The sequence below is a fragment of the Hesperophylax consimilis genome, chromosome 8, assembly GCF_061612785.1.
Source record: "Hesperophylax consimilis isolate HC1 chromosome 8, BYU_Hcon_1.0, whole genome shotgun sequence".
Lineage (NCBI taxonomy): Eukaryota > Metazoa > Arthropoda > Insecta > Trichoptera > Limnephilidae > Hesperophylax > Hesperophylax consimilis.
In genome coordinates, this window is record NC_142843.1 from 16,101,518 (window position 1) to 16,120,821 (window position 19,304).

Below are 19,304 nucleotides of genomic sequence, written 5' to 3' on the forward strand. Positions count from 1 at the left end.
CTTTTTTTTCTATCAAACAAGATAAATCATTTAACTATAATTAATACGATCTAGTTTAAATCGGTACAGATGTGCAGTAGATAGTATGCAAAAAATATTCAAAGCATCTTCCAAGATGGAAAATAAATCATGTTTCTACGATGAGAAGTAGACTATTGCAAATAAAATTAAATGATAGAGTAAAAGTATCGTAAACATTGTTCTTAATAAATCTACACACTTACTTTCATGAAATATACTTGGAATTAATGGACAGCATACAATCTTATTTATATAAAAAAGTGTATTGGGCGAGCGGTGTGGATTTGATTACTATGCAAATTTTATTTTTATCAAATGAGATTGATGAAACTTTACACACTTGACTTTCAAAACAACAGGAAACACATGAAATTTCTAAAAATCACCTCTGTTCTTTAATCCCACATGAGTGTCATGTCGATAAGATCAGATTTACAATATATGACGTTATTTTTCCGTTATCATTGCAAATTTAATTTATAAAGTGCAGACAAGAACCAAGCTAAGTCACGATAATATGGGTGAAAAAAAAACAAAAAAAATTATCCACTGTAAAAGTTTTCGTGAATTTAGTAAAAAAATATATATATGCACATGTATTACATTTTATGTCCTACTATACAATGGCGTAAGGATGGGTCGATTTAATTAGTTCACTCAATAATACTAAACGGTTCATTTAGCTGTTTGCATTTGCTCCATGCTCCCCCATATGCGTTTGCTATCAAACTGATTTGGGACACCACCTATCAAATTCATTAAATCAACATAAGTAATCTTTACCTTTTACTGTAAACAGTCAACATTGAAGAAATTAAAGAAGAAACCACTCAACTGCTCTAAAAACAACATTCATAATATTTCACAAAAAAACACTACGAAATATAGTTATAATTACCTACTAAATGATATCCTCAGCACGGGAGATCCCAGTGAGGACATCATTATCTCTACTTGTTACAAAAAGGAAAATAATAAAAAAATATTATTATTATTAATTTTAATCACGTAATATTTATTAACCAAAATCTCATTCATTTCCAAGTGACAAATTCTTCTCCAAATATATACATAATAATAATTATATTATAATGTCTTTATTACCATTTACATTATTTCAGATACGTTTTAGCTACCTAAATTTATATATATTTTTAAAAAACATGTAGTATAATGAGTTTTAATTATCTCACTGCAATGTACCTACTACATCTCAAAATATATGCACCTACGATATTATTAATTACTCATAAATAACTACTACAATGTACTGAACACTCCTAATTTTTACAAAATAACGCAAAAATGTTAATTTCAATGTTTAAGCATAAATGAGATTATTTGATTAAACCACCATTCAAATTATTGAATTAATAGAGAATGAAAAAATGTCATTCAAAGTTGGCTATTGTTAAGTAAATACTTGTCGGAAAATATGTAAACACTGTTATACGCAAAACTCCGCGAGATATTCAGACTGTAAAATGATACGATTACCCAGATCTTCGAATCGATATTAGAAAACGGAAGTTGGGGCTTGTTGTTTTAAAATCATTCCGCGCTATTTAACATTATGTTTCTGATATTACGAAACTTTTTTACCATAAAAGAGCGTAGATTCGGTGACAATATTATTTCTCGACATACGTCCCTAATGCAAGAAAGACCACCAAACGTTGTGGGGCGCGGCTGATTGAGAAATGAGGAACCCACATAAATAGATACTTCAGACAAGGATCGTCACAGTCCCGTCGAAATAAAATTAACATATCGATTTGCTGAAGATAACTGACTCAGCTGGCCCCGAAACAGCCCGGGCGAGTTGGGGCGGTTAGGGGAGGGTGCAACCCTTGCGCCAGAGAGGGAAACGTCTCGACACCGAAGGGAAGTCGGGGACAAAACGGTACACGTGGCAGTCGGGGGTTGCGAGATGAAGATACTAGTCTTATTCGGAAGACCACGTAGAAAAATAACACATCTGAAAAATGATTTAGTAGATTAATTTCATTATTTGTAAAGGAAAATTTGCATTGATTGATAAAAATGCTTCTGAAAAATTATATTCGCAACTTCAGCAAAGTATTATTTCATCGATGGTTGACGAAAACGAATGTGACGTACAAAAGCACGAACTTTTTCTGACATATCATTGTAGTTTAACCAACATTGAAAGTTGTTAGAACCATATTATATTATGCCGTTTCGGTGCGTAATTGATTGTTGTGTGTTTATTGCTTATTTAAATACATACATTTTTAAATAATAGGCATACAAGTCGACAGAAGCAATCTTGGCAAAATTACATCTAACGCGATGTTAGTGAGAACACTGGCCGTACGGGAGTGTTATTGAAATTAATATTAGATGATTTATTAAATGTGAAAACAATGCAAATACGAAAATATTTTGTTAAAATACGACTGATGAATATTTTAACGCGGCAATTCACATATTTATCATAAACGAAATTATGAAAACGAAAAAAATAAATTCCTGTTAAAATAATAATTTGCATGTTGATAACGCTTCACTGAGATCCGAGGGAAAACATTAATTATTTCAAAGCGAAATGAACGCAAAAAGGAGAAATAAATACAATTGTGGGTACCTACTAGTGCCTACGAGTCAAGCAAGCATGTGGTCGGAAAAGTGGACCCGAGTTCAATGCACTAGAATATTCAGAGTTGGCGTAATCAATAATAGATTCTACAGTTGATGGACGAATGATAAAACGTAATATATATGATATATTATATGTTTTAATGTAGGAAGTAAGGTAATATTATTGCATTCAACACCATTAAAGCTGCACAATAATATGGTAGTATTTCTTTATGTGTGTGTTTTAGAGCTTTGTGTTTACAACGCAAAATTCTTAAATATATTTGCGTATTATTTTTTTGCTTATAAGATAAAAGTCACTACTTCATTACGTACCTATTTCAATTACATGGTGTCCATAACATAGAGATAGTCGAATTTAATTGATTTTAATTTAAAACGTATTTTTCCTTGCATTAATATTTTTCTTGAAATCTTAATGTTCATAAAATCTGCATCATAACATATGTTTCACTGGTTGATTCGCTGTTAACCGTAAAATATCAAATTTCACTTAGGCATCTCCATCATGGGCCGCCAAGGAATCGATATAAACCGAGTGCCACGGAGCCCTGCGCAGAAAAGTCCTACGATGGACTGCGGTGAAAACCGTTACCTTACTTTAGCAAAATTTAATTTTCTGTTCAGGGGCTTTCTTACAGCACTCGAGTTATGTCAACTCTTTACCGGCTCATAGGGGATCCGCCTTAGGCTTAATTGATTCAACCTAAAGTCAAAGACAAGTAAAAATAATATTAGACAAAAGCCTCAGATTTTTTAGAAACTCCATTCGATACTTGGTTCAAAATTATTATTTTTAACGAGCTAAAATATTCGTATATAATAATATTCGGTTAAATATTAATTTGTCTTAACTTCGGTTTTAGGAAGAAACAACTCGGTTAAGAGTCTTTGAACCGGCCAAGGTTTATAATGAAATATACGCAAAAAATGACACAATTACCTCCATCTCATATAAAACTTAATGTTACAACATAATGTTATGTAACAATAAATAATACAAGATTAAAACATAATTCTGTACATTACATCATACGGTCCCGCCTTCGAACCCACCCTGTTTTTAGGGCCGGCCTCTGACGATTATTATAGTGTCTCTTCCCCGCGCGGTAACATCACTTGACTGCTGCACCCCTGATAATATAATATTTGTCTTCATAAAATAAGATTCATCTTCCAATTCGAGGGGTGCAGCCCTTGTCATAGTCGGACCCTTGAACCGGGGCCGAATCAACAGATAACCTAATTAGGGAAAATTTTATAAAAAAGATTTACTTGTTACAAAAATATTTGATTCTACCTTGATCGCGTTAAATGATAGTTATTAATAGTTTATTCGCCTTTCATTCTATTTTTTCTCATTGAACATTCTTCTTATTTTTTCGTATGGTGGGGGGGTCAGAGGAGGACATCTAGGTCTGCGAGCCAGTCTAGGGCCTCAGGCGTCGCCATGTGGACCTCATCAATCCCGCCGGGGAATGAATGGAGCGGGCATTCGTTGACCACATGTTTGGCGGTCTGCACCGCATCACATTCACACATCACACATTGAACATTTAAAAAGCACTAATAAGTCTCACTTTTAGACAGCATAGTTAGATATATATCAAAGCTACAAAACTCATGATGGTTATGAGGTTAGGAGCTAAAAATAGCGGAGTTTAAAACCTGCAGACAGAAAAATCTGTGTAAATATCATAATGCAAGAGTTCAGCGTCTAAGAGCTTCATCTATATACACGTATTGATTTTTTAGTTCATGTTTACCCAATCAAATTCTTTGCTTTTTTGATGTTTTAATTTGGCAAACATACCTAACTATTCCGTTATTCAACACAATTCTTATTTTATATAACATTTTAAACACGTGTGTTCAACTGCAAACGAAATATAAAGAATAAATTTCACGGGGTTATTTACCCACAACGTGCTGAAATGATTTCACTATGCGGCAATTAAAGTGTGCAAAATCACCTATCAGAAATACATATTTTTTAAAGAAAGCAGTTATGCAGGCACATAAAAATCACAGGAAAATTTTCTTACCAGTGAAAGCATCACATAATTTATACGATTATGTGATAATTATAATATTATACATACATACATACGTGAATAAAAAGCATTAAAAAAATATTTACGCAATAGTTAACTTGTGTAGCGCCATTTAGTGATAACATTACATCAAGTGCGCCAAGATTGTGGACCCAATAAATTAAAAGTTTTGTCTTAACAAGCACATAAAATAAGTTAGGGTAGCTACAACTTTTAAGTTAACAGAAATAAATTTTCATACGTCCAATTATATACTTATAATATTAAGAAAAAAAATCTAATACAGTGGAGTATAATTAATAAATAAATGTAAATCAATGTTTCGTGATGGTCTACTCCATTGGTTCCCGATGGGTTTGAAATGTTATGCACCAGTAATAGAGCTATGATTTGACAAATGTTCGAATCCGTACTTGGGGTGTTGCCATCGCAGTCAGTTGTAAAATATCTTTTGCTCTGTAACGACTTTGCTAGGTTGTTCTGTTATAGTTATCTCAAGTGAACCGGGTGATAATCTATGTTATGCACTGCGTGTGATCTCCTACCAGCGGTTTTTATAGTGCAAGTCAACTATACGATTGTGGGGTCCCGCTAAAGTGCATTATATTATACTTTCTGCGGTTAGAGCGTGTCCCTGTGTGATACCCTCTTTGATAAGTGGCATGCAAACTTGCATCGGGATCACAGGACTTTAAGGCACAGAGGAGAATGAAGTCCTTTTCTCTGACCCGTTGGGTGACGCAAAAGAACCGCTTCATCTCACATTACACCATAAAACAATGTACAGCAAAACAGTGTCGTAAATCTAATGTTTTATAGATACTGATTGAATGATTTTTTTAAATAGTGATTCATTTCATTGGCGAGATTCGTTTGCACATTTTGCACATTTATTAGTGTAGAGATTTTGAAATGTCTCATTGCACTCCCCAAAATAGTAAAATATATAATTATAAATAACTCACTCAGTAGAAGGATGGAAAGAGAAATGCTAAGGTCACCGTGAAACGCAGACAATGCGTATACTCATACAGACAAATTGGCTTTTATATCAAATAGAAAAAATTTATGTTCAGAATTTTATTGCGTCTAAACTATAAAGTAGAAATCTGATTGTCAAAAAACTTTGGAACGGAGAATTATTATTATTGAAAGAAATAACAGGAATTACAAGTACAGTCAAAGAAACTATTTTTAACTTAATGATCAATCAGAAAAAAAACGTGTTGAAATATCGGGCGGAGTAAAGAAAGTTTGTGAGTTATATAATGATATCTAATAAATACAGAATTAATTTGGGAATTAAATAACTGTTACAATTAATTCCTGATTAAACGTAACTCAGTGAGGGGTTGGAGAAATCGATAAGTCTTCGGTATAAAACGAGGAAACATGACAACATAATAATCTAATATCTCTTCCATCTTTTCCAAATCAAAGGACATTAGATAAGATCCTACACCAATATACAATATTGGTATTAGGTAGAGTATCGAGGGAAACAAACAAAATAAGATGTGCTCCAATTTCACCGGCGCAAGGAAATTTGGTGGCTATTCTGTAGTTTCCCTCACATTGAAACAAAGCCACTCGGTCTCCGGGATTCCCCATAGGAAATACGACCCTATCCGTAACGAGTCCCATTATAATATTTCCCGGCACTTGTGAGCATTGTGTTTGCTCAGTGTCAACCATCGCCATCGTAACGAGCTATTTCGCAGATTACATTTCCCCGCAGCTCATTCGCCATTACGACTGAGACGGGGTGGGAATTAATTGCGACAGATTTATAATATTGTAGCGATGCCATTATCAATGGAGCGAATACAAATTATGCCTGCTTTCGTCGCTATAAATATGAATCTTGAGCACGATGGGATGGAAATTCAAATGGGAGAAAAACACATCCTGATATAGGCACTTTAAAACTTTGTGAACGTTTGAAAAGCTGATGACATTCATAAAACAATATTTTAAAAATTATATACCTACGGAAAAAAATTGTAACGATTTTTTAATTTATTTTATTTGGTTTTACTTACTAAGCCGTCGTACCCTTTAATTAAATATTCCATTCCTGAGAGAAAGTCTAATTATATCCAATTTTCCAATTCTGTCCTAAATCCTGTATCTAAATTTTGCTAATAAACAATTAGTTAATGTTAATTAAGTGTTAATCATAAGTGACCTACCAGGTTAGTATGGTACTGTATTATCTCCATATATAGTTAGTGATAACATAGATTTTTGTAGAAATGTATTTTATATTTGTAAAGCGCCCTTGAGGTGATTTTGCACAAAAACGGCGCTATGAAAATCATCCGAATATAATTATTATTGTTACATCTGCTGGACTTTTGCATAAATTATAGGAACAGAATATACAAAGAGCTATCGAAAATTAAAGAAAAGTTTTTAAGCACGCAAAAGTGTTAAACTAAATATGTTAAATATTATTTAGTTAGATAAACTAGAATATAAAACAATATTATAGCATAGATCCCTAAAAATGCATTACCGACGCTACAGTAAAAAATGTAGATTATTTCGTATGATAAGCTAAGATACTTAAGCCAATGATTAGAACACAGAGTAAAGAATATACCAGAATCAGTGTGAACTAAAGTGAAGAGAATGGGACAACAGAAGAATGATACCAACCAAATCATGTATCCGATAGAGAAGAGGCAAATTTCTACGGTAAACGTAACCGCATATACGGTAACGAATTATCGCACTATACTTGTACAAGAATTTCCACCAATACGTATGGCAATAAAATTTGACTACGTTGATAAAAGAATAACCGGGCCGATTTGAATTTTACCCAGAATACTAATGACGTGTTTGTAGTTCCATCCAGTCTGGGTCCATTAGTGCTGAGGCCCGGTCAGACAATGACATATTATTTACGGAAAGGTGACCCGGGTTGTCCCAGACCGGCAGGGGGGAACAATTTGAAGGATCACATATTATAGAAATAAAATAACTCTATATTATATTTCAATATCAGGGAGAAATTTGTATGTTGAGAGAGATTATAATGATGAAATATATGTGAAACCCGAAATAAATCAACCGCTAACTAATGTGTGTGGTTTAGAATTTGAGAAAGGTTCGTTGATTCACATAATACGTACATAGACTGATTTATTGAGGGTAGCTATATCATTTACATTTCAAGTTCGGCTTGAGAGATATTTGTGTTAGTCAAATCATGCCCTGGCAAGATAAGCCTATTTACCATTACTGATATACCTGGCTTAAATTTGAACATTTAATATGCTATAAAAGCTTATTACTGATAACTACGTTATAAACTCTCACTCTTTTTATTAAGTTGCCAAACAATGTTAGAGAATGGTCCAGAATTGCCGTTGATAAATCAATACTGCAAAAAAGTGAGCTCTAACAGGAGGAAATTTATATGTCAAGAAATTCGGAGTCAACACAACATTTTTTAGTTTGCAATTATACTTTCTCGAACCTATAGTTTGTTTGCGTACTGGTTCAGTAAAAAAATCAAAATGGTTTAAAAAAAGCAGGCGAAGCTTTGAGAAGATATTCCAATATATTAACATAACAGTGTATAAAATACCAAAACAATAATAAATAAAAATCCAATATAATACCTGCCTTATAGTATGACGAATTAAACACACACACGTGTTACTCGAACCGTATGCATAAAATTAAAACGTTTGAAAAAATGAGTGGATGCTCCTTATGCATTTGCAGGAGAATTTCCACTCCAGACTTTGCACAGGGCAACCCCCCCCCCCCCGCCCTCCTAACCCCCACTATCCGGCGCCGGCATGTTCACGTTGGATCCAATAAGCCAACGGTTCTCAAGTGTGCGAAATCAACCCCCGGGGACGCTCGAAAAACCCAGGCGGCCAAGGCATTAATAACGTGCAGAAAAACTCCATTCTAAAAAAACTCCAAACAACTCCAAAAACTCCATTCTTCAATTAAAAAAACATTTCACACTTGTCTGTACAGATAAAAACTGTATAACTATCGTAAAAAATACAACATAAACACATAACGTAGTAACATTTGCTCTATTTTCCAACGTTACAAATGCTACTTTAATTTGAATACCGAACACGAGTAACAAGTGTGACCGTGGCGTCCCGAATTGGGGTATGTTGTGAGGCTGAATTGAATGGGAAGGGAAGGAGAAGGTTTATAATATTTAGATGTAGACACTAAACATGGCTAAAGCCATTTAAAACAAGGCGTCGATTCTGAAAGATCTTTCACGGAGTCGATTCTGAAAGATCTTTCACCAGTGCGATTCTGAGAGTATTTACCACTATGGCATTCCTATAATAAAATATTATCCGAGGAAGACATGGCACGATCAAGCGAAACAAATACTTGAGACCGGTCACGTCAAGAGTCAGAATAACAGAAGAGGCTATACATGAAAGTGAACGAAGCAACGAGTGTGTGCCGAGAAAGCGTTGTATGGCGGTCTAACCTCTCTTTAGTTTTTTTTCTTCGTCAGGAAGGCAGGCTTATAAACTTTTATGATCATAATAAATAATGATAATCCAAGTTTTAACATGTATTTTATTCATTTTCGTGAGCTTTTCTAGCGTCCAGCTTTGGTTACTCAAATTTCTCCGCGGCTTCTTCCCATTAGAAGCGGGCAGTTCATTTCATCTGAGGAGGGAGATACTGCCACTGAAGACAAATATCTCTTATTTATTAATTCGAAAAGGGCCATCCAAATAAGATTGAGAGCCTCCGCAATAAACGGAGAAAGCGGAGAGCCTCGCTTCGGGGGAGAATAATCCCAGACTGCACTATCTAGATCCTAGCTAGATATAGTGAACACTGCAGGACATATTTACTAGGGAGGCCGTACTCCGTGTCTTAATTAAACTCCCGGGGATGAAAGAAGACGACAAATTGTAAAGAAAACTTGACGAAAAGGCGGACAAAAACGTTGGGTTAACATTATTAAAGGGAGGATCATAGAGAATAATTGAAGGGAGGGATGATTGACAGAGTGTTCGCTTGCTCCTGATGGCACATTTTGGTATTTGATGGTGAAACGAGGGTCATTGGAAACTTAGGATGGGTTGTTTCACAGAATTTGAACAATTCATCAAATTTAAAAGTCGATCTTCAAGTTCTGTGAAGGTTCTATTCAAGTTCTGTCATTATTTCAGTTTAGTGATACAACAGGCCAATAATCATATAATAACAGAACTTTTATAGAACCTTCATAGAATTGAAGTAAATCAATGATAATTTTTATATAGATAATTCAAAATAACCAACAGTCAAAGTAAAAAAGTTGAACTTGTAACAAAAAATTAATAATATCTACAATTAAGAAGTATTATTAAGAAAATAATCAAATCTATTTACATGCTGGAATGATTACAAAACATATCAACTTATCTGTCACACTTCTATTAAATAAATAAAATTATAACTTGAAACTTAAAAAGTATTTTATAAAATATCCCGAAAAGTGCGCTGAGCCGCGTTGGTGACACCGAGACTGCGTTTGAGCGAATGTTTAATATCAGCGATGGCTCAGTTTTTTTTGGTAAAGCGGCCATAAAAGCTAGTGCTATTATGCACAAGTAAACATCTTCCTAAGATGAAAATATAATATTCACGTGGATTTTTCAGCTACTCGGCACGTGACGCACAGGTGGATTTCATCAGAATAAAAATAGAGTTCCATTGGCTCAATATCCAAGCCCTGGGGGTTATTACGTAGCACACCAAGTCCTCTTAGCTAATGGATATGGCCAATCGGAAATAATCACAACATCACGGAAATAGACACAGCCTGGACACATTCCCATACTGACGCCCATCTAGGTAAGAGACGAATAAAAAATATTACAAACCCAAAAAATATAAATTTATCACAAGTAAAGAATTAACTTCAACGGTTAAATATAGTTGTACACACTTTCGTCAAATAAAATAAGAATATCAAGTAATTACCTGAAAAAATGGGGAGACTGGCCGTCAATCGTGCGTAACGTTACACTGTTATTTTACCGTAATTGTTTAAATAAAGAAGGTGGTCGTCGTAAATAAAACCAATTATTACATGAAAAGCCATCTATTTTTGAATTTGACGACAGATTGGCTGAGTGTATACCGAGCTAAATTGATTTAGTATTTGCATGGGAAGCACAAGTATTTAACAATTCATCAAGTTAATATTTAAGTACTATGAGAATTCTATACAAGATCTGATGTTATTTAATTTCATTCAAATAACTGGCCTATGTCGGCATGATAACATAATTTTAATAGAATTCTCACAGAACTTAAATGAATATTAACTGTGAAAGTTAAAGAATTGAAACAACTTTCCCTTACGGCTGTTGTTCCCAACCCTAATGATCAAGAGTTGAGCTGAAATTTTGGCTCAACACAGCTCAAACGCACAACTACGCTATTTCCAACGGAAAGGTGATGACTGAGCGATCAATCAATTTAAGGAAGACAAACTACTGGATTAAGTCTGCTTCAGAAAATGACTAGTTATCAAAAAAAGTCTCGACAGATTGAAAAAAAATCGCGACGCTAAGACACAGTGGCATTAAAGTCAAGCAAATACTTTCATTATTAGAAATCAATAAACGAACGAATGACCCAAATTTAACACTAATTAATAAAGTACGGAAAATAATTTACTCACCACTTCTCAGTATTTTCACAAAACCCAAGCAGTATAATGCACCCAAATAATTCATAGCAATAAAGTCATTAGTAAATAATTAAGAACTCATTACCATTTACTGAGGGGAAAACATAGATTGGTTTAACCACCAACATTGGTTTAGATCATGGCATCGGTTTAACCAGTAATAAATCAATGTATGCACCTTCAAAATTTACATTTGAAATAGTATAAATACGTCGTCTCAATGTGGACTAACCACAGTTTGAAAATGGCCTTGTAAGCCGAAACAGCTGTCACAATAATAAAAAAACTAAAACACTTGCAGAACTTAATAATAATATTATCAAATTTAATCTAAATTAAATTTATAAAAAAAAATTAAATGGAGTTCTACGAATTAAACACAAAAACAATAAATAAACAAATACTTTATTTTTAACATATTACATACGTCGGTTTAAAAAAATATACAATATTGGTTTATGTAGGACATTATTTAAAGAAAATTATATGCATTCATAATAAACACAATAATTAATTCGTCAATATTCATTTTAAATTGAAAGTTTTTACTTCGATGTAATTTTTTTGTTTGTGAAAGTGGGAGGGGCCACTTAAGTTAATCAACGGTTAAGACGTTTGGAAACAGGCGAATCGAACGTCACTGAACAAATTACTTGGCTGATCGGAGCTTGATCGTTCGAGAAGTTGGGAACAACGGCCGTTACGGTACGAGTTCAGTGCTAAGCTACGCAGCATAGAATTAATAATAGCATTATTTTCTTTATATGATCGGAAGTATCTTTTGATGGCTAAGAAAACAACTATCTTATCTTGGGCATACTATCTAAAGGTTTTATCAAACTAAGTCCACGACCTCTAAAGGTGTATTAAACTAAGTGTAGGCTTTTCTAAAGTTAAAATCATATAATAATGTATTGTTTCATAGTGCTTTAACACAAATCTAGTATTGATTTCCTAAGTCTAAGCCTAAACTTATTTTATAATAAATATAAGTAATTTGAATGTAAACATTACACACAAATTTCTGGTAATTAGACTAACTGTTGGCCTTGCAAAGTTTAAATCACAAATACGTATATATCTTATCGTACCACAATGACATGAAATATAAGTGATTTAAATATCAATTATTGGTAATTAAATTAACGGTAGACCTTGCTAAAGTTTTAATCATGTAAATACGTACATATTTTATATTAGCAAAATAACATAAAATATGAATGGTTTAAACATAAACATTACACGTGAGTTATTGGTAAACGCTTTGGGGGAAACGAAAAAGAAAATGGCATTCCATTTGGTGGAATAAATATTTAAAGAGAGCACTTTTACATACATCTTCATTTGAGTCAAACTGAGGGGAACTTTTACCATCGTGGCGGGGTTAGTTCTGTCGATACGAGCGATCAAAATAATTGCATTAATAAAATGAGATCAAATCTAAGCAATCTAAAAAGCTTAATAATTCTCAAATAATAAAGATATTAACAAAATGTAAATTAGACGAGAAATAAAACAATGTGAAAAACACGATACAATAAGAATAAAAAATCATGACGAGCCTGGCAAACATTGGCAATATTCGAATAGATTCGATTAAAAAATAAAATTCCTTCTTCTGTCACTAAACAAAGTCATTAATTCTTTTAAAATTATGAATTCAAGCCAATTTGAACTAAATTACATCAAATTTCTATTTATCATTAATTTCCTGTGGTACAGTGAAAATAAAATTATGATTGCAAAACACAGGTGACAGAATGGATACATTACGAATATTTTCGGAACCGGTATTCTCTTACAGAGTTCGTATCCAAGTCATCGGAGCATTCAAAAGCGACAGTGACCATTCTTCTATAGTTAACGGGACCAACAACATTTTCGGCTTACTGTGATGGTAGTAGAAGATTTTCAAATATTGTTAGGTTTATTGTAACCCGGGAATGGTTGTCTTTCTTTTTAATTAAAAATATATATATACAATACGGTTAAATACCGTAATACATATTTTATTTAAGGTTAACAGTAGATTTTTTTTTAAGTCCACAATGGAGTGCTGTTACCTACCCTGATGTATGGAAGTGAGGCATAGAACTGGCAAAGAAAAGATGAAAGTAGATTAAATGCTGTTGAACTGAGATCCCTGAGGCGAATGTGTGGTAAAACCATGTATGATCGTGTGAGGAATGTGGAGGTCCGCAAAGTGTGCAAGGCTGATATAAGCGTAATGAGAAAGATTAAGAAAGGGACGCTTAGATGGTTTGGGCATGTAGAGCGAATGAGGGAAGAAAGGAGTGTAAGGAGGATATATGATGCAAATGCGAATGGTAGCAGAAGTCCGGGACGCCCGAGGAAGACACGGCACGATCAAGTGAATCAGATACTCGAGTCGGGCCATGTCAAGAGTCAGAATAATAGAAGATTATGTATGAGACGATGTACGAATGTGAATGAGGCAAGGAGTGTGTACCAAGACCGAGTTGTTCCGTCCTCTCTGCCTACCCCTTCGGGTTAGTTAGTTAGTTAGTTAACAGTAGATTTTTTTAAATGAAATAAATTACTTTTATCAACCTAATACATCCCGTGATTTTTAGTTGGTTATAATTAAAGTAACGCTGCAAGTAGAATTCTTGGAATTTATATTGTGAGATGGAAGGAAAATGGTGTTGGAGAAGGTTGGAAAGTATGTAGGCAGGTACTTGGCTGTTTATGTCCGGGTAGGTACTATTTAGTGATTTTAGCAACGTTTCAATTCAGTAAGTTAGTATCTCACCAGATCCACACTAACAGTATCTTCTGTCATAGGATGATATACTAATATAATAGCGTTCTCTCTCCAGGTATACCGAAAGTACCTTCCACAACCATTCCACCCCCCGAGTGAGGTGGCTGAGCAGCGAGCACGCTCGTAGGCGAGCGTCCCACACTAGAGGTGGGTGAGTTCTGCATTTTTCCGGAGGCATCCGAGGACTGCTTCCTTTTAAAAGAACTCGAGTTCTTGGAGTGGGTCCCGGGTCCGAGTTCTTGGGTGCGGACTGGGTACTAGGCGACTACCGGGACGCACGGGTCCGGCCAAGGACTCGGCACTCGGACTCGGATAGAACCCGCGAAAGAACTCGGACCCGTAGCAGGACAAGGACCCGCACAAGAACTCGGACCCACACGAGAACACGGAGTCAATCCCGTCACCCATCGCACCCGAGTCGCGAGTTGTGCAGTTTACATTTTGGCGAAGTTCAACGAAATCCATTCGTGTCTTGTCGTGTTCCAGCTGATTGGGCTACGGCTAATGCGAGGCCGTAACGGATGTAGTATTAGGTTCCAAGTTCCAGATGATAATTTTAGCACACGCGTAAGCAGTAATAAATCAAATGTAGTAACATAAATTTCGGTTGTCGTTGAGAATTTGTCGTTTTCATAATCTCTGTCCATCGATATAGATAAAGGTACTTGGTCGAAGCTTCTATCAAATGAAACTCAGTAAAGGCGAGATGTTTTAAAAACAAAGTCAGGAAGTAGTTAGGTACAGCATTGAACTATTAAAATTTTAACAATTAACAACATGTTTTAATATCTATTTATTCCAGTCCATTTTTTTTTACTTTTACAATACATACACACTTTGTTCAATATATTATTGTAGGATTTGTGTATATTATATACTTGATTTGTATATTTTTCCTTTTGTATTCTTTTCCGTTGTAGTTATTTTATTAACAGTGACAACAAAAAATACAATATTTACAATGAAGTGTTATGGATATTATAAATAATAGGCAAGATGCTTTTTAGTGGCTTGTGTTTTTTAGAAGATAAATAAAAACATCCACTGGAGCGCTTTTCGTCAAATTTTTGCAAGTATTGCAATATCTTAGTAGCACCTCTAGGTACATCCTAGAGTACTTAGTGAGTCTAAAAATATTGGAAAAATGGTAAAATCTAGGTGAATTCATTGGCTATAAGCCGCAATAATCATTTCTTATTGTTTCAATACTAATATTTTGAGGAATGCTGTTACTTGTATCGAATGGCAGAATTGATTGCTGAAACAGAATTGATTGATAAAACTATCGACAATACTAGGAGGGTAAGAATCAATTTTTTTTAAAGTGAAAACCCCAGTCACAGCCTAATTTTTATACACCTAATTAAATTAAATATTACTTAACTTATTTTTTTTTACATCACTCAAATAATTTATTGCTATTATTGATTTATTAGTACATGTCAGTCGATATTATTATTTAACTAATTAGCTCATCGGTTTAGAAAAGCAACTCATAACCCCAAATAACTCCAATAAGTACTAGATATTAAACAATAAACAAAACATCCACTTACTGTAAAGCAGGTAAACAGAAGATGTCTTCACCACCAGAACTTACCACTCACTGCAGGACTCGCGAGGCCGGTGGTGGAGGGAGGCATTCGGGTTCGAGACCCCGAGTCCGAGTTTTCTGGGAGTTGTTGATTAGAGGCATTCGGGTCCGAGTCCAAGTCCTTAGAGGCATTCTCGGGTCCGGGTTCTCTGGGAGTCGTTGATTGGAGGCATTCGGGTCCGAGTCCCAGACCGAGTTCTCTGGGAGTGGTTGATTACGAAAAGGAGTGGGAGTAGGACCCGCTTCCCGCAAAGGACTCGGGCTCAAGGACTCAATCCGGCTGAACCTACACATCGCTATCCCACACTATGCTGGAACGAGCCCAGAGCGTTATTCCGCCTAGAACTGCGAATATCAAGAATAAAATTGCTTCCCGGTGCATTGGCACAAAGGCCGCCTCTACGGAGCAGACGTGGCGTACGGAGATGAAAAAACTGTTTGTAAGTAGTAACAGGATGCAGAACATACAAGCAGGGCAATAATTCTAAGATAGCGGCACTAAATTTGTAGTTTTTCCAATGCGGAAACAAGCCTATTCTGAATACGTTTTCGCACATCGATTTAATGAAATATTTTTCAACTTTTTTCTGGCTTTCACCCTTCAAATATATCGTCATCATTTCAAATTATGTAGAGAGTGAAGGTGAATATATATGTGAATTGTTATTACTTTATTAAAATTCACATGCTGACTTTTTTTCCCTAAATATTGTTTGACGAAGAGGCTGTAAATTTGTGCATACCTCAAGAAAGGAAGGAATATGTTCGAATAAATTAATATTAAAATAAGTGTTACACGTATCATTAATAATAAACTAACAGTTTAACCACTAGTAATAACTGGTTACCTGCAGTTTTCACAAGTCTTGGTTCAAAGTGTCTGATAGTTACAAAGCCTCAGATTTATAACAAAATTTACCCCAAAACATGACAGTTTCCGTAGAAACGTTCCGCCGGTCCTTCTGTTATATTTTCTAAGAGTACGGACGTGGCACGCGGCTGCAGCATATTCCGCAGTCGATATAATCGCTCCGCGGTGTTTGAGCAGGAACAGTCGGGGATTGCGGCGGCGAGAGGAGATGCAGGCGGGAGGGATTGCGAAACACAGCGAGATGAGGCTCGAATGACGGGAGAGGAACTTGGCCGCACGTATCCGTACCCACATAAAGGCGTACCGCTGATAGCCCCGTTGCAACCTCCCCCTCTTTCTCAAAAACGTAGTATGAAGCAGAAAGAGAGATTGCAAAGTTCAGCGGTAGGTGTGTATGGGGCAGGATGAGCGCGATCGACTGGAAGATCCAGGCGAATTCGCGGGGGAGAGATGTTTGTCAACATCGCACGTGGTGGGTGTTCGGTAATGCGCACGATGTGCATGTCCATAGTCCACACGGAGATCCCGGTTCATACATGAACATACCTACCGTACAGAGGTACCTATATTCACAGACAAGCACATTACATTGCACGTGGCAGTATTCAGGTACAAGGGGGAGCGTGAAAAACATAAGGTTGGTAGGTACCCAATGCGTGGGAGGAAGTAGCTATTGCTTTTTGTCAGGAAATGTAATATGACCATTTTATTGTGATACGAAAACACAAATTCGGAAATAAATGGGTTTGCATGGATGCGGAAAGAGCAAAAAGGGTTTGCATCCTTGCTTCACAAAATGACGGGTAAAGAAATCCTCTTGTTATCTTATCATCATTTTGACTAGCCGAAAAAGAGTGTTCAAAGTCATTTCGTTCAAATAATATATTCAAGTATATTTGGAATGGAGACCTTTCCGCTGAAGCGTACTGTGAGTGCGGGTATGCAAAATAAATCTAATAAAATGTGCTATAATGCGGAAAGTGACTCGCCCTGACAGGTACACATTTTCCATGCCCCGTATTGTAAGGGCCCAATCCATTCCAGGAGAAGGGTTGGATCGGTTGACATCTTGATAGCTGCTGGCGACAAGAATTCAATTCAACATTCGGATTTCCACAATGTCGACTGGAGCTTTCTTGCTTTATTTATTGTACGAGAAGTAATGTTAAATCAACGATTCCCGAAAATAAATATTTCTGAACAGTATCAGGACACTGGTATTGTGATCAAAACAATATTCGCAATGTCGACCCGCTTTAAAACGTATGACAATAAGAAAATATAGTAACTCTAATTTCGTTTAGATCTTAAAGATAGCTAATATCTATTACTTCTGAGTAAATTATCACCTACTTCATGATTCAAATAGAAGCTAATGATTTTTAATTGAGCTTCTTTCTTCTCATCGAGTCAACATTAAAACGAGAGACGTAAGTGAAGTAGCTGTGCACAAAAATATGCGACGCGCGGTCGTGGTGTATTGGACAGACTTGCGGTAGAATTTGCTCTATCAAATCTCTAAAATAATGTAAAAATCTTAACGACATAAGTGATCAAGTCGTGTAAAAACAATTTCGGAGCGCGGTCCGGTGTAATAGACGTACCTACGGTCGACTTTGCCCTAGCAGGCCTAGAAAATCAAACTTTCCGTGGGATTTATTTTGATCATTGCCGATGAACGTAATACTAAAATCTCAAATGTTTCTAGAGGGATCCCTCGAAAAGTTAATAATTCATCGACTAGAAAAATAAAATCTGGTGCTAATTGATAATTAATATAGTTGAAAAACGTTTTATAAAATTTTCAACCGTTTTAGATAAAACGACGAGCAAACCTCCGTTATTACAGTCTTATGTCGTCTTAATAATAATAAATAAATAAATAAGTGAACTGACAACAACTACACATGATTTCAGGTTTTCACAGTCAAAAGTATTATAGTGATTTATTTTTGGGATATTATGCCGTGTTGCACTACCTCCTTCTTCAGCCAACATTTCGGACAGCATTACGTGTCCATCATCAGGGCAGATGTGTAAAAATGTTTGCTAAACAAGGAGGTAGCGCAACACGGCATAATATCCGACTAATTGTACAACTAATTCCGCAGACCGAAATCTGATTGATTTCTCGAATCCGACTTATTGATGACGTTGATCGATAGATGATTTCAAAATAGACCATTGAATTTAAGAACAACAATAAAAACCACCATCACCCGCTAATTTGATGGTTAAATTTAAACGAATCATGTCATTTTTCAATAGTAATAATCATGAAAACGGTTGACATAAACAATAAAAAAGATCAGTAACTAACCTGGATGCTTCTCAATGGCCTTGTAGACCTCCAGCGCCACCTCATCTTCAGACACGAAATCCCACAGACCGTCGCAGGCCAGAACTATGAACTCTTCAAATCCGCTGAGCTGGACAGAGGCGAATTCTGGCTCGCTGCTGATGTAAGGCTTCATTTTGAGGTTTCCTGTTGAGAAAAAAAAATTAACAAAAGACAAAAAAACATGTGATTTAACAAGAATATTTGTGTGAAACGAACAGTAACCACGTCAGTTGTAAACCTCATGATTACATTTTCCCCCGATTAAAAACCCACAGTTGTAAAACGTGTTAGAACCTAAGTAAGGGTGGAACAACACAAACAA

The 19,304-nt window shown here is 35.4% G+C and overlaps 1 protein-coding gene across 3 annotated transcripts in view; it reads right to left on the bottom strand.

The window, feature by feature from the left end:
* LOC149421624 (uncharacterized) overlaps window positions 1-19,304 on the bottom strand; it is a 304,814-nt gene that overhangs the window by 130,293 nt on the left and 155,217 nt on the right. For all 3 annotated transcript variants that reach the window (XM_089634946.1, XM_089634947.1, XM_089634948.1), the window contains exon 8: window positions 18,962-19,126. In XM_089634946.1, the coding sequence (XP_089491072.1) occupies window positions 18,962-19,126 (165 nt within the window). The remainder of the gene's footprint in view (window positions 1-18,961; window positions 19,127-19,304) is intronic.